This window comes from Drosophila erecta, unplaced genomic scaffold (assembly GCF_003286155.1).
Source record: "Drosophila erecta strain 14021-0224.00,06,07 unplaced genomic scaffold, DereRS2 tig00000126-arrow-pilon, whole genome shotgun sequence".
Classification (NCBI taxonomy): Eukaryota; Metazoa; Arthropoda; class Insecta; order Diptera; family Drosophilidae; genus Drosophila; species Drosophila erecta.
Window position 1 is genome coordinate 9,620,002 of NW_020825209.1, and position 23,942 is coordinate 9,643,943.

At 47.1% G+C, this 23,942-nt stretch overlaps 2 protein-coding genes and 1 long non-coding RNA gene across 3 annotated transcripts in view; 2 read left to right on the forward strand and 1 right to left on the reverse strand.

The window, feature by feature from the left end:
* LOC6550644 (E3 ubiquitin-protein ligase highwire) overlaps positions 1 to 23,942 on the forward strand; it is a 43,697-nt gene extending 19,755 nt beyond the window's left edge. The window contains exons 14-23 of the mRNA XM_001978096.3: positions 15,094 to 15,207; positions 15,289 to 15,904; positions 16,043 to 18,038; positions 18,100 to 18,581; positions 18,650 to 19,954; positions 20,014 to 21,378; positions 21,507 to 21,848; positions 21,911 to 22,375; positions 22,435 to 22,628; positions 22,694 to 23,942. Of these exons, the coding sequence (XP_001978132.2) occupies positions 15,094 to 15,207; positions 15,289 to 15,904; positions 16,043 to 18,038; positions 18,100 to 18,581; positions 18,650 to 19,954; positions 20,014 to 21,378; positions 21,507 to 21,848; positions 21,911 to 22,375; positions 22,435 to 22,628; positions 22,694 to 23,183 (7,369 nt within the window). The 3' untranslated portion in view covers positions 23,184 to 23,942. The remainder of the gene's footprint in view (positions 1 to 15,093; positions 15,208 to 15,288; positions 15,905 to 16,042; positions 18,039 to 18,099; positions 18,582 to 18,649; positions 19,955 to 20,013; positions 21,379 to 21,506; positions 21,849 to 21,910; positions 22,376 to 22,434; positions 22,629 to 22,693) is intronic.
* Positions 115 to 11,357, reverse strand: LOC6550646. The gene is made up of 6 exons (XM_001978098.3): positions 10,788 to 11,357; positions 3,477 to 3,738; positions 3,259 to 3,416; positions 2,911 to 3,200; positions 1,750 to 2,837; positions 115 to 870 (listed from the first exon to the last, which is right to left on the reverse strand). Exons 1-6 carry the CDS (start codon positions 11,034 to 11,036, stop codon positions 383 to 385), a joined length of 2,535 nt encoding a protein of 844 aa, XP_001978134.3. The 5' UTR covers positions 11,037 to 11,357; the 3' UTR covers positions 115 to 382.
* Positions 14,078 to 14,652, forward strand: LOC113564537. Its single transcript, XR_003408079.1, has 2 exons — positions 14,078 to 14,315; positions 14,391 to 14,652. It is a non-coding gene; the product is annotated as an uncharacterized LOC113564537 (long non-coding RNA).

The window sequence follows — 23,942 nt, forward strand, 5'->3', positions numbered from 1 at the left end:
CTCAGCCTTTTAGGATATATGTATGTACGTGTAGGATTATTTGAAAACTCAGCTATTAACGATATGACGTAACTTTCCATTCAAGCCCTCAAATGAAATTATAGCTGTGGGCACTTTGTCGGTCGGGCCATTTATTTAAATTAATTAACTTAATCTAGCTTATGGTATATATATCTCCTCGATCGGTTCTCCCTAGATATATAGCTATATCAACATATGCGTAGCTCTCCTCAGTTCGTCGCATATCCAGAGAATATCACATAGTGTTTTCGGTATTTTTGTTTTTCTGTGTTTTGTGGGTGGCAGGTGGCAGGTATGACAGTTGTGGCAGAATTATAGGTATATATAGAGTACTATATATATGTTGGGGCTCTGCATACTTTTAGGCGTCCGCGTAGTCGATCACATCGGCGATTTGGACGGTCACATCGCTGCCGCCGGAGTGATCCGAGCCGGAGTCCATGTGCTCCATGGCCGCCAGGCTGGCGGCGCCATCGAGGCACTCGAAGCTGCGCCGCCGCCGATCCTTGACCTGTGACCTCTGACTGTAGGGCGGCGGCTGCAGCGGCTGGTGCGGCGGCAGAGTCTGCAGAACTTGTCTTTGGTTGCGCGTTGAGGTCAGCTGGTTGGGATGGAATTGCGGGGAGTTCTGCAGAGCCTGCCTCAGATCCTTGACAGCTCTTGGCGCCGTGGCGCTGGCCGAGCCCTGTGATCCCGATGGCGGGCGGCTGGTGGGCGTGGCACTGGGCGTGGCCCGCCACACGGGCGTGGCATAACTGGCCACCGTCGATGGCTGCTGCTGCATCGGTGGGCGTGTCAGGATGCGCATTGGCGTGGCATATTGATATGCCGGTGGCATGTCGCTCGTATCTGTAAAAATAATGGACTGGGTTAGGCAAAGGAATTACCAGTTAACTACACCAACATAGAGGGGTTATATATTTAATATAGATCTAGTTACGGTTGCAACACATAGAATACAATCTACACATACATCATACAAGTACATATACCGCTTATACGTTTTTTATAGAATTGGGAAGACAGAATTGGGAAGCCATCACCATGTTTTGGGTTGCACTTGGAAATATTTAGCTACGATTTGTTTTACTACCTTTGTGGGTTATTACGTTCCGCACTTGTGAATTGCCTTTTGCCATTGTGTGTTTGTGACTCGACTCCTTGTGTTTTCTTTTGTAATCATTTTGGGTGGATGTACAATAATATTTGGGTGCTTAAATTACGTACATGTGCGAGAGCAAAGTGAGGAGACACTTCAAAAAAATATATAAATATGTGCTATGCGTGTTAAAGTTGTGGTTAAGTTTATATGTGAGTATATCAATATAGTTATGATAATTATGCTCTTATGTGGCAACTTTTAAAATTATTCATTATTATTTACAGAACAATGTTCGGTTTGTGTAATCTTGTGTTCTTCATTTCTTTGTGCCAAGTCTCTCCAGAGATTTCCTTGTATGTTACTAACAATAGTCAATCTTTCAAGTTGAATAACCATTAACCGGGCTACATACGTAATTGAACATTTTGGGTTATAGGTACAATAATTATAATATTCGTGAGTAAGCACAGCCAAACAGAGGGGAAAGACTAGCTACTGCAAGCGATTGGGCATCGGCAGTAGGGGCCGGTGCGGATTGGTATCCATGGATTGCCCGGAACTATGGTTGTTGTTGGTGCCATGGCAGTTGTAGTTGTAGTTGTAGTTGTGGTCATTGCCGTACTTACTCGTCGCATTGATCGGCTCCGAGTACGTATCCTCGACGGAATGCAGCGGCGATGAGTAGTCGGCGATGAGCGGTCGCTGCTGATCGGGCTCCTGGTAGATGGGCTCATCATCGAATCCGCCCTCACTGGGAACAGAACTGGGCGCGCTGGGCGCACTGGGCATCGGTGGTAGTGCTGTGGCACTGGCACTGCCACTGCCACTGGAAATGAAGGCGTTGATGGCATATGCCTCGCCCGTCGAGTCACTGGCATCCACGTGACTCTGCGATATGTGCCTGAGCAGCAATCTTTCGATCAACTCGCACTTCGGCATGTTTTCCAGGATAAAGAAGATTCTCTCGTGGCACTCCGTCTTGCCCAGGTGACCGTTGATTAGCTTCAGTATACCCTTGCGCGCGACACTGCCATCGGGCAGTTCCATTGCCAGCTGGAGCAGTTGGTCGCGAATGTCCTCCTCGATTTGGCATTTATTAGTGGTCATGCCACCGCCAGCAGCACCACATCCACTGCGCCAAAGCTTGGTCGCCACCAAGACAACTATGAAAATCACTAGTAGGGAAATCATAATCCACTTGGCTAACTTCGTGATGGGCAATTTAATGGAGTTGCTGAACTGATCACTTGCCGTTCTGGTCACCCACTGGCCAACCACACAGTAACGAGTCCCATTGCTGCCACATGCCTCGTTGACATACCGGCGGATATCCGTATTGGTGGCATTGAAGCAGTCATGATCACGCTCCGCCACCTGGCACATGATTTCCGATTCCAGATCGTGATCGGTTAGCTGCGATAGCCAGGACTTGTTGCACGTGCACTCGTTGCCCACGCGCACCTGATGGACGCGACACGTGAAATTGAGGCTGCCCGCCTGCGGATTCTGCAGTATATTGTTGCGGAAACTGCAGTTCGTGGAGGCTATGTTCAGCTCGCAGCGTCCGTAGTCCTGGAAGCGATTATTGGCAATCTCCACTTGATCGGCCTGGCTGACACTCAGCCAATTGGGCTCCACGTGGCTCATTGAATTGTTGCGTATGAACAGACTAACGGCGGCTATTTGAATGGCATTCGTACGTATTCTGGTGATTCTGGATGGGCAAGAGGGGGAAGATGATTTAGCATGGAACTGGGAAATCGCCAAGGACATTGATGTAGACTCACGTATTTCCAAACATAATCATTGTGGTTATACCACTCTGGCTTATCGCCTGACCCTCAATCGTACCGATCACCGTGTCCAGAATGGCCACCTTGTCGCTGTGCAATTTGTTGGTCAGCGCCTGGGACTCGATCACCGCGATTTTGCAGCCCTCGATGATCAGCTCCTTGATGCTGGTGACGTCGAAGGCATTGCTCATGATCATGTCGATGTGGCAGCGCAACAGGCTCACCTTGCCCATGGACACGCCGAAGATACCCAGCTGATTGATGTACGAATCCTCGACGCGCAGCTGAAAATCCATCGATTGATTAAAATACTCCCATTTTCAACCCATTTTAGTTACTTACGTTTATTCCATACTTGGCAACGCCGGGATTGAAGGCGTTCTTCATAATATTCAGCTGCTTGATTCGCTTGAGGGAGCAGTCCAGATTGGTCATCTGAAGGGCATTGGAGAACACGGATAGCTGTTCAACATCCTCCACCAGCAGCTTGTACTCCGCACCTGAATTCAAAGTCTTGGTTAGTTTGTGCTCTGATCCAGATGGCAAATCATTTGAGTCACCTGTCAGGAATTTCTCACGCAGGAAAACGCGCAATACGTTTCTTATTTCGATGCTGGGATAGCCACCTTTGTTGTGGCTAAATGCATTGCTGGTTATTTCCACCTGGTCATCCTTCCCCACTCCGATCACACCGAAGTAGTTCACCTGGTTGTCCTGGAAGAAGTTCTCGTACATCACGAACTGGGTGCCAGCAGTCAGCCGCACCTCGATGTATTTGATGTTCAGCGGCACCAATAACTCGTCGTTAAATTCGTTTGGGAGCTGTTAAACAATAAATGAAATGTTTCAACCACTTTGTGATACAACCTGATAACACTGTACAACTAAAGCTAATAGCAGTGGCTTTATCTGCAAATTTATGTGATTTACGGGCATATGACTGGGAAATGGAGGCGCTTTTTGACCAGGCACTTTCCGCAGCTATTGCATTTTGCTTCATTTTATACTTTGTGGATGAGCTGGAGCTGCTGTTGTCGCCGGGGGTCTGTGCCGCTTGACTTACATTTCTTGCGGTCTGTGCTCCTCACCCTAGTGCTATTTTTAAACGCAGTGTCTGCGACAGCAACAATGGGAAATGCAGCAACAGCAACAGCAACAGCAGCAGCAGCAGCAACAACGCAGCAACATCAGACGACAACAACGGCAACTTGACCGCAACGTTCATTGCTCCATGGAAGGAGCCCAAGTGTGGAACTCGAACTCACATTCGAACCATCACCCGAGGGTGCAATTTTCTCATTAAATTAAGTGAAAATAGTTGCAACCCAAAGTACTGGCGCTGGCTGACGAGCTGTCCACCACGGCATATGGTCGCAAATGATGCTGGATGGCGATGGTCGTGTTGCTGATCACACTGAGAAGCCCAAGATCTTGCTCATTGCGTTAATGAATCTGGATTACCTCGGCCCTTAAGTGAATAGAAAGCCGACCAGAGCAGAGCATTTCTCAAGAAATCCCCCAGATTCACTGTGCTTTCTGATTAGCTTAGTTCACTTCGAAGTGATGCCGTTAAATTATATGAAAATCAATGGGAAAAGGAAATCTGAGTACAAATTGTATATTCTAAAACCGAAATTCTTATGGCGTTGACTAAAAGATATCTACGATATCTAGCTTAGATATCTACGACTACATTTAAAAGGCGTAGCATTGTGCTAATTATCGCAATACGCATTAATCGACCTATTGTCCCTCGTTTATTTAGATTTGCTTGGTTTTTTACGGACGTGAGTAAATATTCGAGTAATATTTGCCCGCTACTTGCGAAATACTTGCAATAAAATAACAAAACACAAGGCTAAATAAATAAATTATTGAAAGCCTTATCAGTGAAAAATAAACGAAAATGTGAGCCCTATACATATGTAATGTCTGACTAATGCTGCATATTAGCACAACCATTACCAACCCGTTGCCATATTGGTAGTACTGTGACGGATTGGGCTAGTACGCACTTAACATGCACGGCTCGATCTGGAAGTCTGGCCACCTGCTCCTTTGTCTGGCCTGCAGTGGGTTCAATGTCTTTGGATCCGAACCTGGATCTGGATCTTGGGTAACCCACTACGTCGCTCGCTGGTTTCTTGCCGGGATTTGTGGCCTGCTTTGTACATATGCATATGTTTTTACTATCATCATTATTATTATTAGGATTTTTATTTTTATTTGTATTCTTCTTTTTATTTGTCTGCGCTCTTCCTGCTGAATGCCCCCCTTTTTTCTTCTCGGTCTGTTTGTTACACGCCTTTGGGCGCAATTTCTTTCAATTGCTCCAGTTTCTCGCTCTTTTCTCCTCCTAAAGAGGAAGTCTCAATTACGTGTGAGTTTTAATTTGCTTGTTTGTCTGACAGACAGTTTTTCCAACCGCTTCCCGCCCCCATTTCCCCCCTCCCGCCCATTCTACGCCCATCTTTAACATTCGGTTTCAAGTTTATGGGAACCATCAGTCGACAAGGAAAAACAAACAAAATTGTGGCCAAAAGATCTGAACAAGTTTATGAAGTTCCATCTCGTCAGCCGACGTCCATATATCGTCACAGTTTTAAACATACATGCGTAAATCCATAGCTTTACATATAGCGAAAAATTACATAAGATTAGTCATACATTCTATACAAAAGAAGAGAATTCAGTATCACAATGGTTATATCTTGCTTTAATTTCACAATATACCTTCAGGCAGGAGGTATTCCTTATAAAAATGTTTCTGCCTGTGTAGATTGGGCTATATATTGAAATCTAGGCTCTATATATAGAACCTCTCACTCTTTAACCGATCCGAACCGATATATCTAAGGGCGCTTTTCTCCAAAAGATTCCGTCTCACAATTTTCACATTTTCCGGCCATTTTTTCGTCGGCGACAACTTTAAGCGATATATTTTTGGAACGGAATCATATAGTATGGAGTTTTGGAAGATATAGGATGGCTGGGGGGCGGTGCGGCGAAAGGCGTGGCAGACAAGCGGAAATAGCTGCCGTCGCCTGGCTGGAAGTGCCAAAACCAAAAACAGAACATAAATAACCAAACAAAGCCAATTAAAAATAAATTATGATCCACCTCTCGCTCTCTTTCAGTATCTGTATCTATATCTCTTCATTTCTTTATATATTTTATGTGCCCAAGAAAACTGAAAACCGAAAGCCGAAAATTCAAATGGCATGCTGGTCACATGGCTGGAAAATGGTGGGAAAAGGACTTTCCCAACCCATTTCCCAGGGCACAAACACATGTATGCCCTTTAGGGAGTGCATCCAGTGTGGTATCGGAGAAATGTTTGTATTCAAGATACAACCTTGACACGTTCGTGTGGAAAGGTGCCACTTCGACGTGACTTGCTGGCCAAGAACTCTTTTCTCTTCTGAGTAATCATAATGCGCAGATAAGACATCCGGCAGTTTGGCTTTGAGGCGCTCGAGAACTAATTAGATAATATTGCTTTCTGCGTTTTACTACAAAACAGCAGCTGGATTGCAAATGCATTCTATTCTGTGTTCTGCAAAAACACCTACGTTTTTTATGAGCAAATGTTTTGACACATCATCAATGAAAATGTACTGCGAAAATGTTTATTTGGTCGAACGACACTGAAATATCCTTCTGTTTACCAATTGCGTGATTATAAACAACATTTATGCAATTTCCTTCTGGATGGCGAATCAAATTAACTTTGTTTATCGAATGTCTGGAACTCGTATTATAAATTAAAACAGAAAGTACCATTTTCATATCTCACTACCCTTCAATTTTGTTGTATATCCTATGAATTTTCTACCAAATACGGATGTATAAATTAATCAAGAATGATATAACGATTTTTTGTTGAAATTACATCATCCAAAATGACTTGGTAACATACTTGGGATCATAGGGACTCCCGCTTTAAGGATCACAGATTGTATCTGTATCTGTAGATCATGCATATGCAGATACCTCCTAGCGCCCACCTGTTATGGCCCACCTCATTGCATTCGCACTCATCTTTTCCCGATTTTCCTCAACGTTTCACCAAAGTTAAAATCGCCGCTCGAATTACCCACCCAAAATTGCGAAGTTTTTAAAAATATCAAATTAGAACATAGCAAACACATTCAACAAAATAATATTTGCATTTCAAATACTGAAAATTGGTCATTTACAAAGTATGCACATTTTTTAGTTTTATACTAGTAATTTGTACTAATAAATATACTAAATAGTTTAAAAACTTTATATGCAACCTGTTTGTTGCAAAATTGAATCACTAACTTCAAATATATTTTCCACTTACAAAATTAGAGTTTTCACTTGGTGGCAATCGAGGGCAAATAATACAGACTGAAAGTCCATAAACTTCTGAAGTGAAGAACGTATTTTGTCAAATTTACAATATATGAGCATACGTGTGCACACATACAGTGATCGACTGTCGCTGTATGCGTACACGACTTTGTTGCTGGTTTATTGTTGTTATCGTGAAACGAGCATTCAATTTGTGGCAATTGATGGATTTTTAGCAGCTCACAGCCATAACATTTGGTCCCAAGTAGTTTAAGTAGCCATTCGAAACGGGAATTTAAGTAGGCGCATTCCACTAAAGTAGGAGCACTCGAAACGAAAATAAGCCGCCACCTCAAATTCGTTTTTCCTTGCACAGCTAGAAAATGTTGAAAAATACTTTCGCATTTCGTGTTCGCATTTACTTGAAAAATAAAGCAGCTAACCCAAGGAGCTCCAGTACTGAAAGAGATTAAATACCTAAGCCATTAATATTTACGTGGGCAATTGTGACCCAGCATTGATGTCAGTTTTTCTCGCAGTGTTCGCGGTGCACTCCAGCTGCCGACACTACATAAGAGGTCTCTCTGGCTTATTACTGTCAATCAATAGATTTCAAGGGGGCTATTTGGGCCGGAAAAGTGGGTGGAATGCATTTCCACTTGGTTCTGTTGCTATCCACCCGTTTTCGGTTTTCATTTCGCTTTCGGTTTCTGTTCACTGAGAGAACTGCACGCAGAGAACTGAAACTGAACTGCAGGCCCACGCGGCAAATAAATAAATACAATTCTGTATCTATAAGATGATGACACATGCGGCGCACATACTCGAATTCTCGAATTCAATCGCTCACAAAGAAGCGATAAGTGGCAGAAGGAGGGGGTGGGGAAAGTGTCACCCACATCCGCTGGAAAAATCATATTAGTTCGTCCAATTGCTAAGGAAGTGCAGAATCCAATGGCTTGGAAGGCGATAGAACGCTTATCTGCATCTATTGTGGAACTAGAAGATATATTTTTGGATCGGAGCGAACAAAACATGCATAGGTCATATGTCTTTTCTATATACATACATTATACATATAAATACAGATCTTGACGAGCGGAAAAGTGGAGCATTTGGATTATTGATTGCTGATTTGTGTGGAGAAACGGCTTTTAGTTCTTAGAACGGCACTCTGATTTGTTTTCTAAACATATTGTGTTAATAAATAACAAATAAACAAATTTCAAATTGTACGTATTCCCTGCTATATGGAATTATATGTAGATATACATATATATGTGTGCACGTAGTCCGAATAATTATCATAATTAATAAGTGACCTTCATATTTCTTATAATCGAAATAGTTGCTTTATAGTTGCTTTCAATTAAAAATGACAAGTATAACACTAAGTGCCTGCGATGGCAAATCGAAGTAAATCATTATTTACTAAAGCCCCTTATCGGTGTGGAAATTCAATTATAAATAGCCATCGCTTGCACTTTCTATAATCTTATTATTATTGTGAACTGTAGTTCATGCAGTTTTCCTCTAAGTTGTAGATAGAATAACCAAACAGATGATAAGCAAGTAGATAGATAAAGATCTAGTCTCTATCTAGTGTGTTTAAGAATCCGATCCAAAAATTCAGTCTGCAATCACTTGCTCACTGCTTTTATTTTCCAGAGAGCAGCAGCAACTGCACACAAACACACTCACACACACACAGGCACACCTGACTCATTAGCATAACCTGTCAAACGGGTTGGCGGGGCGAAGAGGGGGGGTTGGGGTAGGGCGTGCGTTCCACCTTGTAGAGGGGGCGGCAAGGGGAAGGGGGAACTTTTATTTCATTTCATTTCATTCTTTCATTCATTTTGTTTTTTGCCTTTTGCTCTAGCTTTTGTTTACATTACAATTCGGCGTGTCATTAATCAAAAATTGCTGGAAAAGCGCATTTTCTTGGGGTTTATAATTTTCGACCAAAATTCCAGGGTCGAATACCTTACATTTTACACAATTTTGTTTTTTTTTTATCTTTGAAGTATGTATGTACGTGGATACTTTTCTCCAAGTACATCAAAGATATTATTGTGAATATTTTGTATACATATATTGTGGTGTATATTAAGTTTGGATTTATTTAGCATCAGCTGAATCAAAAACAAATTTAGAAAAGTTTTTAAGATATGGAGCAATTACTTTCAAAAATACTGCATATTTGTATATTACTCATTACTCAACGGATTCGTCGCTTCATAATAATAAACGTTAAAAAAAAAAAAAAAAAAAAAAATCATTACTCAGTACTCAGCTATTACTATACTTTATTTATAGTTGAGATTCAGATGTTGAGATATCAACAGTCTGCCGACTGATTGCCGTTAACCACTTACATTACATATGTATATGATTTGTTATCTTTTTGACTACCGTCAATTTGATAACTCAAATTATTCGGTAATAAAATACGAAATCAGCCAGGTAGTCGATCATCTAGTGTGTTCATTCATTGTAATTGTTAAAGTGTTAAAGTAAGATAAGACAACATGCCACTCTTGGTAGCAAGTGGTCAAAAAGCGAACAATTGGCAACGTCTTAATACCAAATTCAACGTATAAGTCAGACCATATAATGAAGTTCATTTAAAAATGTCACACAAAAACAGATAATAACTTAAAACGTTTCGCTAATTGGAAAAACAAGACTAACCAATTTTGGAGTCCACACAGTAAACTGTAATGTTTTCTACTGTTTTCTGTTTTCAATGTATATGTACATACAGTGGGGAGCAAAAGTGATTCCACGGTCAAAGTTTTCATGTTTTGTAGCGCATAGTAGTGTTTAATATTGGTTCATTTGTAACAACAAGGCGTAAGTAATAAAGTACTTGAAGAAGCTATAGAATAGTAATAATTCAAAAACAAAAAACAGCGTTTTTACACCAGTTTTACACCATTTAAGAAAAACTACAAAATAATTTCATTATCAATATTTTGTCCAGAGACATTTGGCATACTTTTAACTAATTTTTCGAATTACACGCCCCCAAAGATCGCCCAAGTTTTCATATTTTTATATCGTACCATATCATTTTCATATCATGCCATATGTTTTCAATCGGACTGAGGTCGGGATTTTGCGCTCGCCAGTTGTGTTGGTTTTTAAATCATAACTATTCCATTTCTTATTTTTCTACTTTGCCCAACTTTGCCAAACCAGGTCTTCAACAAAAAAAAAATTGTATAATATTTATGTGAGCTCAAACATGAAAATCACTTTTGCTCCCCACTGCAATTTCTGCAATTCGGAGAATTTTATTGACTTGGCTGAAAGATTAGCATTGGGGCTGTTCTAGACTTTTCCATCATATAAAATGGTAAATTTACGGTTATAGAGGTTTTTGGGTGTTTTGTTTAAAAAAAACCAAGCGAAACTAGTTTTCTTAGCCGTCTTTCCAATTGGCAAGCCTAATATCTCGATATATAGAGATGTATCAGAAGCGATGACTAATTAAGTAACCAGACTCCAGTCGATGAGTGATATGCCATGCCAACATTAAAACTCACCGTTTTGTTCAGCTTGTAATCGCAGATGGCCTTGAGATGGGTGCAGTAACAGTGCCGGCATATGTCCACCCTGTTCTCCCTGCTTTCCCGATTCTCCCGTTGGGCGGGATCCATCAGCGCCCCACGGATTTGGGAATGGCCACCCCAAATGGGCAGACGATCGAAGCGCTCCGGATAGGTTAGTGCATCATGGACAGAAAACAAATGAAAAATGCCGAGTAGGACCAGAGTAATTCGTCGCGAATTCATTCTGTTTCTTTTTTATTTTTTCTCCACTTTTGATATGCTTTCTCAGTAAAAAAACAAGAACCTCGTCGGTCACTCCGCACTATATCACCCCACTTATTTTACGATCGCCGATCTTAGGGGCACACACTAAAACGGGGCTCTTCGTCATTCGCAGAAACTTTTTAGAAAAAACTTATAAAAAAAAAACAAAAATAATGTCTATTATACACAATGTCTTTTGTATACAATTTTTCGTTTGCGTGCGCCCAACTTGTTTCGCCGAGAAGAGCTCTTTCAGTACTGAAGTCGCATTGATCCGCCGATCAAAAACACAGAAGTGACTGTGTTCCGATTCCACTCTCTCCATGCTCTCTCGGTCGGCTCTCACGACACTATACACTGCGACTATACGACTATATGATTTGCCAAAAACTTTTTGCCACGCACACTCATATGTTTGTAAGAATATATCATATGGAAAAATCATATGATCATAAAAAAATTTCCATATTTTTTTAAAGTGTAGAAATAAGTATAGAAATTATATAGAAGTATAGAAATACCTCATAAAATTATTTCACTAAATGAAAGCTGACCAATGCATATGATTTATTGTTGGGGAATGGTGGAAGTGGAACAGTTTCGCACAGTGAAATGCCTAGAGAGCCTTTTTACCGTGCATTTTTTCTTTCACGTCTTTGTCTTTCTGTCTATCTTCTCTCTGTGTTTCTCTATCTCTCTGTCTCACTCTGTCCCTCATCGAGACGGCTGTGCTTTTAGATAAATATAATCCGCTGAACTGTTTCTTTATTTTCATGCTGGAAGCTGATTCTCTTGAGTAGATAAACCAGAGAAGAGAACAAGAAGATAACAAGGAACGCTGAAAGTGAATAAAGTAAACCCACTTATCGTGAATTTGTATGATCCAATGCATACTCCTATGACTAAAGATATGTACATATTAGAATAACAAAATGCGTACGGACATATGCTTAAACTTTGTTACATATTTGTGTTTAAGTTTATTTTATGTAATTTGTTACATTTTTCTAATACTGGTTACAAACTCTCCACAATATACATATGTGCATATATTAATATAGGTATGTATTTTATCAAATTTTAATATTTCACTGTTACAAATAGGGTAAATGTTTTCTTTATTTAATTAATGACTAAGCACTTCATATTGGGCAGATGACTTTTATTTTAATCAGAAATGTACATACATTTCAGAAATATTTAATCAATTGCTATGCCTTTACTTACTATAAGATTTATAATAAAATGTGCACCATTTTGAAAATGTTCGTGAATCTCTAAGCTAACTCAAAACCGTAGGAACTTCTCTATGAGAAAGTATTTCTTTAGGGGAAAATTGGTTAGTAAATTTAATTGAAGCCATTAGAGAGCACTGTATATTGACCCTTCTCCCCATTTTGGTGCATCTTGCACATCTTGCGGCAAATAAATTTGCGTTCAATTTAACGGCAACACGGATAGCGGAAGTTGCATAGAAAAAGAGTAAGAGAGATGTAGAGACAGAGAGTGCGAAAGAGAGAGATGATCATTCCGGGTTGAACGGAGATACGGGTTCCCCGCCACACACTTTCCGAACCACTCAATTATTACATCGTTGTATCGGTGATTTCTGTCTGAGTTTCAGTTTTCATCATGATATTTTCCTTTCCGAAAACCTCCCCGATTTCCAATACAAAAATTAACTTATAATGGGGGCGTGCGAGAGGAATCACCGGCGCTATTTGAGCGAACTCAAGCCAAACATTTCGTTTTCATTATTATGGATCAATAAAATACCCATATCAGTTAAGTGATTTTATAGCCTAAGAGTTAATTACCAGGCTTAACTGATATCCACGTTCAATTTTCAGATGATTTTTCAGGAGTGTAAGTGAACAGGAGTTTAGCGCATTTTAGATAGTTGTTTCTAAAATTCGTTTTTAATTTTATAAATTGCTGTTCATATCAATTCAATTTGTAATATTTTTGGTATGTTTCGATTTAGTTTGTATTAAATTACTTGTCCGAAATGTCTGTATTTATGACGGTTTTTCTTTCAAGTTCATGGAAACACCACGATTAATAAATATATTATATACGATATATATACAATGTATGCGATGAAATTATTAATTTTATAATTTTCTACGGTCACATTTTATTTCCTAGAGTTGAGTGTGCGATAACGAATGTCAAACTTTTTGTTTGCCTTTGTCTCTTGCCCCTCTTTCTCCCTCTGCCCCACCACTTTCATTTTGTTGTTGTTGTTTTGCCCCTTTGGACAACGCAACTCTTCCGCATTGAATGAATGAATGAATGAACGATTACATTGCCGCAATAGGGAGCACACACGACTACCCGTGGCACCCCCTCCCCACCCCCCTCGTTTGCTCCACCGCCCTTTCTATCAATGCAACTCCAGTTGGGATCCCGCAACTTGTTTCTCTGCACTTGTGCACTGAGCGAAATGCGGTGCCAACACCAGGAAACAGTATTATAATTATAATAAACATTTTTGGTAAGGATTGCAAGGAAACGAATATAAAATATTGAATATATTCCAGTTCCAAAAAGCACTTATGGGCTCATGTCAAAGTCTGGACTATCAGAAAAACATGCAAAATGTTCCTCTAAGTGTAGGCTTGAGTATGGGCTGATGGGCGTTGGTTTCAGGGGGAGAGCGGAGGAGGAGGACTGCGAGAAGGGGTAAATTACAGTGGAAACGTATTTCCCACAGGTACCACACGCACACATACTTAATTTTACACAACTGCCCTATGCTTGTTTCCATCTCTCTATCTTTGCCCCTCGTTCTTTCTTCCCCCTGTTTATCGGGTTTGTTTTGTTTTTATATTCGCCCTGAAGTGCAGGGTCGCATCCACGCGGTTGAGTGCTACAGTGCTGTAGTTGGGGTTACCCCCAACTGACATTATAATTTTCATTCGAACACTAAAACTCCACTTTTCCCATTCCCCTTTTCGTTTCCCATTACGCATTACCCATTTTTCATTTTCGTTTCCATTTCCATTTCATTTGTATTTGTTTTGTTTTTGGTATTGTTTTTTTTTGCGTTTTATGTAAATAAAAATGTGTGTACGCAGCTTTGCGTGCATTTCGGTTGTATTCCCCATCTCCTTTCCATTTCCCCCTTTTCACCCAAAAATACCACCGTTAATTTCCACCCAATTCTCCAAAGCGGAGTCACCTGTTGAACATTGGGCGTTTGAACAAGCTTTGTCAAGCTCCATTTCAAACCGTTCTACGCTCTCTAGAAGTCATGTACGTCATACATACATACTTATATTGGCGGAGACCGTGAATCACAATTACGCATTTACGTGTACATACACACAGCTGAACGTCACAAGATTAGATAGTGGGCCAATTTACAAAGATAAGAGTTATAACTGATAGTTCGACCCGTTTTTGTTCCGATGCGTGAGTGTTAAATTCGACGTCCTTTTATTTTATCACACGCTTGTGCGTGAGTGTGCCTGTCCAGTCAATCGCACACGTGCACCGCCCGCTGTGCCGTTACGTGCCCTTCGACCCTTTCCAGCCAGCCCCCCCCACTTCCAGTCGCCCTACGTGCTGCACTTCTTCCGCCTGCGAACCGCAGGTCACCCGGCGGTCCAACTTTGATGCTGTGCGTCTGATTGGATTGGATGGGATGGTATGGGATTTGCGGGCACCGCGATTCTACCTGTTCAGTTCGGGAACTCACCCCTCACCCCTTGACCCTTGACCGGGCCGAAAAGCATGACTGGAACATGGCCACTTATACTTCTACAACATTATTGCGTTAGTTGGAAAATAAGCATTTGTTGACTTCAAAGGTAAATACATACAAAATATGCAATAAAATGCGTTTCACTGCGCTTTTATCACATATTTAAGCATTGGTGCTATTTAAATGACTGAAGTGATGTAATTGATGATCTAATAATAAATATACCGTATGCAAACTTATGAAAACTCTATACCAATTCAATTGCATATGTATGTTTTACATCGTATTTTTATTCATATTACCTGGCATTTCCATCTATCTTTCCAGATCGCAGTCAAATGAGCGGCAGTTCCTCAAGGACTTTATCAGCGGGGCGCCAGGATCGTCGGGCGCCCGTTTGGCCGCCTGGTTGCAGCCGGAGTCCAGACTGGATCCCAATAAGTAGGTTGCCCAAGCCCATGTCCACAATCCCAAAATATAGGAATACTGTATTCCCCATTAATTCTCCGCCTTGTCCTCCAGATGTGAGCTGAACACCATCACGGAGCCACTGCGCTACGGTTGGCCCTCCCAGGTGACGGTCACCATACGGGATCAGTATGGGGATGCGGTTCTGGTGCCGGAACTCAAGGTGGAAATCAAGGCGATACCCACGGGTTCGGGTCCGAATGGCAGTGCCACCGGAACGGGACCGTCCGGCACATCGGCGGCCGGAGTATCGGCACCCGGTCCGAATCTTTGGATGCGTCGCGCCTCCGGTGACACCTGGGGCTGGGGCGGAATGGCGCCACCACCGCGCCTCAACTACGAGCCCACCTCCAAGGAGAAGATGGTCTTCAAGGCGATTACCTTCATGAAGCCCTACACCAACTATTCGTTCGAGGAGCTGCGCTATGCGAGTCCGGTGCAAACGCGCGTCACGGAGCTGCTCAACGCCAAGGACATGGAGGATGGCACCTTCAGTGTCCAGTGGACGCCCAGTTCAGTGGGCGCCTACTGCCTGGCGGTCACCATCGATGGCATACCGCTGGAGGAGGTCTACCGCGTGGACGTCAAGGAGGGCATTCTCCCGCCGCCCACTCAGAGGACCAGCGCCCAGCGAAGACCACAAGCGCCCAGCAAACTGCGTCGCTTTCAGGTAACAGTCCGCCATATCTTTTCCATATTCCGGGTCAAGGCATGCAGTCAGATAATGACTAAGTCCCCATATGTGAATAATTTTACCTTCTTATGTAAGATCGGCTTAAATCGCATTTAATCCCAATACCGATTTCAGGCTCGTCACAGTTCGGGACTGCGGATACGATCCCATCCCACGCTGCAGTCGGAGCAGGTGGGCGTGGTGCGGGTGGGCGGCGTGATCTCGTTCATCGACGAGATCGAGAACGACGATGGCGTCTGGCTGCGCCTATCGACGGAGTCCATACGGCAGCACTGCACCATGGGCTGGTATCCGACGGAGGCGTGGTGCTTGCAGTTCAATCAGCACCTGGCCAGGATGCTCCTGCAGCCGATCAGCGACAAGGAGGTGAATCCAGTGCGGAAGGGCGCGGCGGCCGAGGAAGAGGAGGAGGAGCAACCGCCTGCAACTCCGTCGGCCAGTGGCGAGGCGAGTCCCGAACCAGAACCGGATCCCAGTCCAGTGCTGAGTCCGGCCAAGGCCAAGACAGGCCGCTTCCTTGCCGGTCACCAGTCCACCAATCCCTTCCTCTACCCAGCGAAGCACATCGATCTCGCGGAACGGGAGGCCCAAGTGCAGGAGGAGCGCGAGAAGGAGCAGGAGCAGGTGCTGGATGAGGATGCCGACGATCGAGAGCCGGAACAGGAGGCACTGCCCGCCGTTGAACTACTGCCCGCCCACATAGGATCCGCCATAGCTGGCGTCGTTGGCGGCGGAGCCATCAAGTTGCAGGCCCTGCAGAAGTGGTTCAAGGGCGACGCTGTCGATGGATCCCAACCCCTAACGCCGTCACATTCGCCTCCGCTTGGCGGAGTGTCGGTGCGCGAGCTGGTGCGAGCGATGGGTGGTCAGGACTCGCCACGCGGCAATGGCAATCGCAGCCAGCAGGAGCAGGATCCGGAATTCAGTCTGGCCAGCATGAGGAGACCCAACTATTCGGCCAGTCAAACGGCGGCGCTGCTCTCCACCCCGAAGCATACGCCCAAACGGAGTGCCGTTGTGCCCAGCGAAACCAGTGGCTTCGATGACGAGCTGAGCCTCTTGCAGATTACCACGACGACGACGGGTCAGGGGGAGCAGCAAAGCGAACTGCAGCTGGCCACCACTTCCACTGCTTCCACTGCTTCCTCGGCTGCCAAGCGGAGCGCCATAGGGCCAATCAAGCGGGCCATGCCTCCTTCATTCGCGGAGAGCATCCGTGCGGTGTTTGCAGCCCTCCTCTGGCACGAAGGCGTCGTCCACGATGCCATGGCCTGTGCCAGTTTCCTCAAGTTCCATCCCGGCTTGCCCAAGGAGGGCGCCACAGTGGTCACGCGGCGCGGCGAGGCCGGCGATCCTAGGCTGCAGCTATCGCGGGAGCAGAAGGCCCAGCAGCGGCACTCCGTGGAGGTGGCCAATGCGGGTAACTACCTGAACATCCGGCCGAGCACGTTGGAAACGCTCACTAAGAGTGGCAACTGCTCGCTGCACAATCGCAGCAAGTATCGGAAGAATCTTCTAAGCGGTGCTGGCGGAGCCATCAATTCCGGCGAGGATCCGGCCCAGAAATTGCAGGCTCTGCCCGAAATGGTGAGCGTTTTGCCGCCGGCTCTGCGATGCCTGGTCTATTTGTGGGAGCAGATCTGCTCCGGCTGCGTGCAGATTGTACAGTCGAATGCCTTGGAGCAGAGGGAGCCGCGGCTGCTCTCACCCGGAGGTCGAGATCTTAACGGAGATGCGGACACAGAGGGCAAGGAGGGCAAAAACTCGGACCAGGGTTCCGCTGCGGAGAAGGATCTGGGCAGGAAGTGCAAGCGCAAAAAGAAGGACGACGGCAGCTGGTGCGAAATCTGCGAGCTATTCCTGCCCATGCCCGTCACCTATCACATGAGGATTGCCCATCCCGGCTGCGGTAAATCGGCCAAGGGCAAGGGCTACAATTCCGTGGGCATCTTCTGCGAGGGATGGGCTGGCAACTGCGGCGAGGGCGGCAAGGGTGCCTCGTCCTGGTTCCTGATGTGCGATCCCTGCCGGGATCGTTATCTCGCCTCCTGCCGCAGCGTCAACAACATCAACAGTGCCGCCCGTCAGCTGGAGTCCAGTGCCGCCGAAGGTGAGTCTTCCGCTGCCCACTATGTGCACCATTGCAATCCTAATCCTTATCGTTCTTGCAGGAAACGAACTGAATCTGTTTGGTGTGAAGTCCACCACACTGATAGCCAATGCTGAGGTGTACACCACGATGCGCGAGAACGCCACATTCCTGCTGGAGCTCTGCTCCAGTTCCAGTTCAGCATCCGGGGGAGCAGGCAGCCTGGCCGCCAGCAGCTCCGCCGCCAAGCGCTCTCCACAGCAAATGTCCGTGGTGGCCATGCCCGTGGTGATCGAGCACCAGCTGGGCAACTCCGATCTGAAGCCGAGCACCAGTCGTTGCAGCCGTATGGCGCGGTTGAGTGGCTCCAAATTCTGTCCAGGTGTGGGTGGCGGAGCTTTCCGCAAGAGCTTTGTGGGCGGCCCACCGGTGGCGCCGGAGAACGTGTGGATGGCGCCGGAGAGCTTCGCCTGCCTGGAGTGCCTGGGCACCGCTGGGCACGAGGATCTGCCATACGAAATGTTTGGTCTGGGGCCCAACTCGAATGACAATGGCTACGATAGGGTGAGTTTTAAATGGCTATAGTAAGTCCTTTTCCAACTAAATCCTACCGTTTAACTACCCGCCCGCAGCCGCTGTCGGAGATCTCCTACGAGTCCTGCGAACCGAACAACTACGAGCTGCTCTCCGGCTCCCTGGCGCCAGGAACCGCAGCCGCCGGCGCGGTGGGTGGTGGCAATCTGTCCAAGTTCCATCGCAGCTACTCGATGGGCCAGGGCTGGGCATCGCTGGCCCAGCATAACCAGCCGCAGTCGCACCACCCACAGCAGCAGCACCACCAGCAGCAGCAGCAGTTGCACCTGCAGCTGCAGCAGCACCAGGTGCCACCGGTGGAGGGTCAGCCGAAGGTGGTTTACAGGCGCAGGAACAACTCCACCAGCGAAGGCGATGGATCTCTGCTGATTTGCTATCCCTCGGAGCATCTGCGTCGCCTGGTGCCGCCAAAGCTGCTGGCCAGCGTTTCCGTTATGCAGACAGCCAGCGGCGACGGAACCGGCAAGGAACATGCCTCTGGCACGCTGGGATTTGACCAGTCAGCTGGCCAAAACGGAGGAGGCAACCTGCTGCTCAGCCGTCCCGCCATGGCGTTCATCACTCAAAAACACGAACTGGACCGACTGAGGGCAGCCATGCGAAGGAGCTTGCGGATCGCTGCCTGCAGGATTTACGCCCTGCAAGCGCTCAACTGGCTCCTGCGCAGTGTCACCCAGGGTGTGTGCCTGCACGATCTGATGTGGTGGTTTGTGAGCTCCCTGAATGCCACTGGCGGCCAGCAGCCAGAGGGCAGGGGCGAGGAGGCCGCCGAGCCTGCCCTGGAGCATCCAGTGGCCTATACCCAGATCAGCGGCAGATTCGCCCATCTGATCACCCAGTCCCTGCACGTGCTTTTGCAATCCGTGGCGGACTTAACGCTCCACCTGCCACTCGGATCGCCATTGCAGCGGGTTGCTATCCAGTGCTTTGGCATCCGTTTTCGCCAGGCGGATCATCAGTTCCTGCATAGCTCGCATGTATTTGGAAACATCTCGAAGATATTGTCCAAGTCGGATGAGCAGAACGACGCCATGGCCGTTTCCACGATACTCAAACCCGACTGCGATGCGGAGCACAATCAGGTGCATCCGGTTGCGGCGGGCGGCTCATCGGGTGCAGGAGCACGGCTCCTTTGCTACACAGACCTGGCTGGCATGTTCGAGGTCACCGTGTCATCGCGTCCAGCCATGGCGGAATCCCTGACGGATAACTCCACGGAAACCTTTTGGGAGAGCGACGAGGAGGATCGCAACAAGTGCAAGATCATCGAGTTGTCACTGACCAAGCTGAACTACGCCTGTCGCTATCTTTTGGTGCACATCGACAACAGTCGGGACATTCAGGTGGGTCTAATGGATCCCTAATACCTCTTGATATCGATTTAATGCAACTCTCATTGCAGAACAAGGTGCTCAACGTGGTGTTCTATGCCGGCCAGTCGCTGGGCGACACGAATGTAATCAAGTCGGCGGATGTGGATCCAAAGGCCTGCTGCTGGATTTCGGCGAAGATCTGCGATGACAGCTGCACGCACTTCCGCTTGGAGCTCCATGGACCGGAGAACACGCTGCGTGTGCGCCAAATCAAGTTGCTGGGCCTGCCCATAGGAGGAGCAGTGGGCGCGGAGGATCCCTCGGATCACAAGCACCAGCCTCACGTGCGTTTAAGCCATGCCTCCCGCATCCAGCAGCAGATTTGTGAGGCGGAAACCCTGCGAGTTTTCCGATTGATTACTGGCCAGGTGTTTGGCAAACTGATCAGTAATGTGAGCTCGGACTTGGTGCCACCGGATTCGGCGGGCATAGGCCCTCCAAGTGCCGGAGCAGCCTGCGCCAGTACCTCCCTGCTGGCCGATTCACTGGATCTCAGGGAGCACATGGTGGGCATTCTGTTCTCGCGTAGCAAACTATCGCACCTGCAGAAGCAGGTGATCGTCCACATTGTCCACGCCATCCGCAAGGAGGCGCAGCGAGCCAAGGAGGACTGGGAGCTGGCCAACCTGGCGCACGCCCTGAAGCAGTCACCCCAAGAGCCATTTGCGCCCGCCCCTGCCGCTTCCGCCAGCTGCGAGAGTACGCCGGAGCGGAGTCGAGCGCCGGATACCTACTGCTTCGAGATGCTTAGCATGGTGCTGGCTCTGTCGGGCAGCGTAGTTGGTCGCTCGTATCTCTCTCAGCAACATGGCCTGCTCAGGGATCTCCTGGGACTGCTGCACACCGGCAGTGATCGGGTCCAGCGACAGGTGACGGCATTATTACGCCGGATCCTTCCGGAAATAACACCCGAGAGCTTTTCAGAGCTGCTGGGAGTCCAGAGATTACCTCCAGCGGATTATAGCATCGCCCATCAGTCGGCCAGTGACTTTGATATGAGCCGGCTGGGTCTGCTTGATATATTCCTGGCCGTCATCGCCAAGTCACTGCAGTTGCAGGTGAAGGTTAAGACCACAGTTGCCTCAGCGGGACCATCTGGATCTGGAGGCGTGTCCGGCAGCTCATCGGGCAACGGCGGAGCTGCTCTGAAGGCGGGACAGCAGGAGAAGACTCCGGCCTTTGTGCGACTCTGCAGCTCCCTAGATCTCTCCGTGCAGCAGCTAAGATCCAGACCACCCACCGGTGAGCCGGGAGCAACCGATCCCTTCCAGTTCGATGCCTTGCCGCCGAGAAAGGAATCGAAACGAAACCTCAACCAGCGGTGGTTCCTCAACGGAGTCATTTCCACCAAGCAGGCGGAGAGCATTATCAGTCTCATTAGAGATTTGGCAAGCGTAAGTGAAGCCTTAGAGTCACATGTCCAATAAGATAGTTCATCATTTTCATGGGCTTCGAGTCATGACAAAATTCCAATCGATCTGTACCTTAACCTGGTAACTTGATTTTCGTCATCTCTTTGCAGGGTAAGCTCAGCGAAAAGTGGTCGCAGATCACCAAGGCGGCCATAGCCGAGTCCGTGTTGAATCTAACCCGGCTGGAGGAGATCTACCGCTCACCGGAGCACTGCACCAAGACCTCCACGTTGTGGTTGGCACTGGCCAGTCTGTGTGTGCTGGAGCGCGATCACGTGGAGAAGCTATCCTCCGGTCAGTGGTCCAAGTTGTGCGATACGCGTCCGTTGTGCAGCAACCATGACGACGGTGAAACGGCGGCCATCATCCAGTGCGAGACCTGCGGATCGCTCTGCGGCGACTGCGATCGTTTCCTCCATCTGAACCGCAAAACCCGCTCCCACAAGCGAACGGTGAGTAGCCATAAGCTGGTATTCCATACATGTAGGCTCACATGTTCCATTTCGTATTACAGGTGTGCAAGGAGGAGGAGGAGGCCATCCGCGTGGAGCTGCATGAGTCCTGTGGCCGAACGAAACTCTTCTGGCTGCTGGCCCTGGCCGACTCCAAGACGCTGAAGGCCATGGTGGAGTTCCGGGATGGCAGTCACACGATCATCTCGGGTCCCCAGGAGGCGGTGGGCAGGTGTCGCTTCTGTGGCCTGACCGGCAACTCTGGGCTGCTAGAGATCGGCAACGTGTGTGCGGACGCGCAGTGCCAGGAGTACGCGGCCAACTCGTGTCTGAAGACCAAGCCGTGTGGTCATGCCTGTGGAGGAGTCACCGGCGAGCGAAAGTGTCTGCCTTGCCTGCAGCATGTATGCCATGCGCGCGAAAACGAGATGGCCGAGGAGCTGAGGGATCCGAAGCTCACCCAGGATGCGGACGACATGTGCATGATATGCTTCGTGGAGGCGTTGTCCTGTGCACCTTCCATACATGTACGAGAAACGCTAGCTTGTGTCCCAGGAAATTCCATTCATGTTTAACCATTTTGCAGCTGGAGTGCGGCCACGTGTTCCACTTTCACTGCTGCAAGGCGGTGCTGGAGAAGCGCTGGAGCGGACCGCGCATCACCTTTGGCTTCTCCCTGTGTCCAATCTGCAAGGCGGACATCCAGCATCCCCTGCTGGCAGATATCCTGGAGCCGATCAATGGCCTCAAACAGGATGTCAAACGCAAGGCTCTCATGCGGTAAGTGCAATGGTTTTCAACTACAGCCGTTTGGTGAACCTGCGCATTCCTCCCCTTCGTTTCAGGATCAAGTACGAGGGCGTGGTAAAGGACACGGACAGCAAGGACGTCAACATGACCCAGCTGGCGATGGATCGGTATGCCTACTATGTGTGCTTTAAGTGCCAGAAGGCGTACTACGGCGGGGAGGCGCGCTGTGACGCGGAAATTGGCGAGAAGTTCGATCCGGAGGAGCTGGTCTGCGGCGGTTGCTCGGATGTGGCCCGGGCGCAGATGTGTCCCAAGCATGGCACCGATTTCTTGGAGTACAAGTGCCGCTACTGCTGCTCGGTGGCGGTGTTCTTCTGCTTTGGAACCACACACTTCTGCGACACCTGCCACGACGATTTCCAGCGACTGACCAACATACCCAAGGTCAAGTTGCCCCAGTGCCCGGCCGGGCCGAAGGCCAAGCAGCTGCTGGGCGACGAGTGCCCGCTGCATGTGATGCATCCGCCCACCGGCGAGGAGTTCGCCCTCGGCTGCGGTGTCTGTCGCAATGCCCAGACATTTTAGCCGCGCACATCGATTAAGCGCGATGCACCGATTGGGAGGCCAACCCAACCGGAGTCGGAGGACGACGATGACGATGACGATGGCGATGACGATGACGACAAGAAACTGGCACCCAACATGTGGTCCCGTTTTTGGTCCCAGTTTGATGACTCGCGGACACATTTGTAGAGATTAAAGCCCCCATGAAGGAAAATGCCCACACTTAGTACACAACATGGATGTAATATTCATTCCCTTAGATATTAATTCACTAATCGGAAATGGAATGGAAATCGAAAATGGCTTGACATTTTTTGGAATAGCTGATATTTGAACGATGGATATTGGATTACGGATTAGCAAATAGCAAATAGCGTATAGCATATTTTTAACCCCATGCAATATTATTTTGTAACACTCGAAACCAAACCGAATCGAATCGAATCTCCCATTTAATGATCCAAAACTCTCTCACTCACTAATTATTTAATGTACAATTCGGAGTCAAGCGCGCGAGTGCGAGCGAGAGAGAGAGAGGGAGAGAGCGAGTGTGGGAGAGAGCACGAGAAGTGTGTACATAATACTCCTGCTCCCTGACCTCTGACGTCCGTGACCTCTTCCTCCTCCTCCTCCTGCTCCCCCCACTCCTACTCCTCCTCACCCTCACTCCAGCAAAGGCACATTATGCTACATTTATATATATTGCAAATAACTAAATTATATATATTTATTATGAATGCGACGAACGGAAGGATGCAATAAAAATCAATTCTGAATGTA

Bases quoted from the DNA above. Each gene is read 5' to 3' on its own strand.
- LOC6550646 (XM_001978098.3), bottom strand. From the start codon at position 11,036: ATGAATTCGCGACGAATTACTCTGGTCCTACTCGGCATTTTTCATTTG. The intron at 3,739-10,787 runs GTGAGTTTTAAT...ATTGTTTAACAG, and splicing joins ATTACAAGCTGAACAAAACG to CTCCCAAACGAATTTAACGA. The intron at 871-1,749 runs GTAAGTACGGCA...TTATTTTTACAG, and splicing joins GGAGCCGATCAATGCGACGA to ATACGAGCGACATGCCACCG.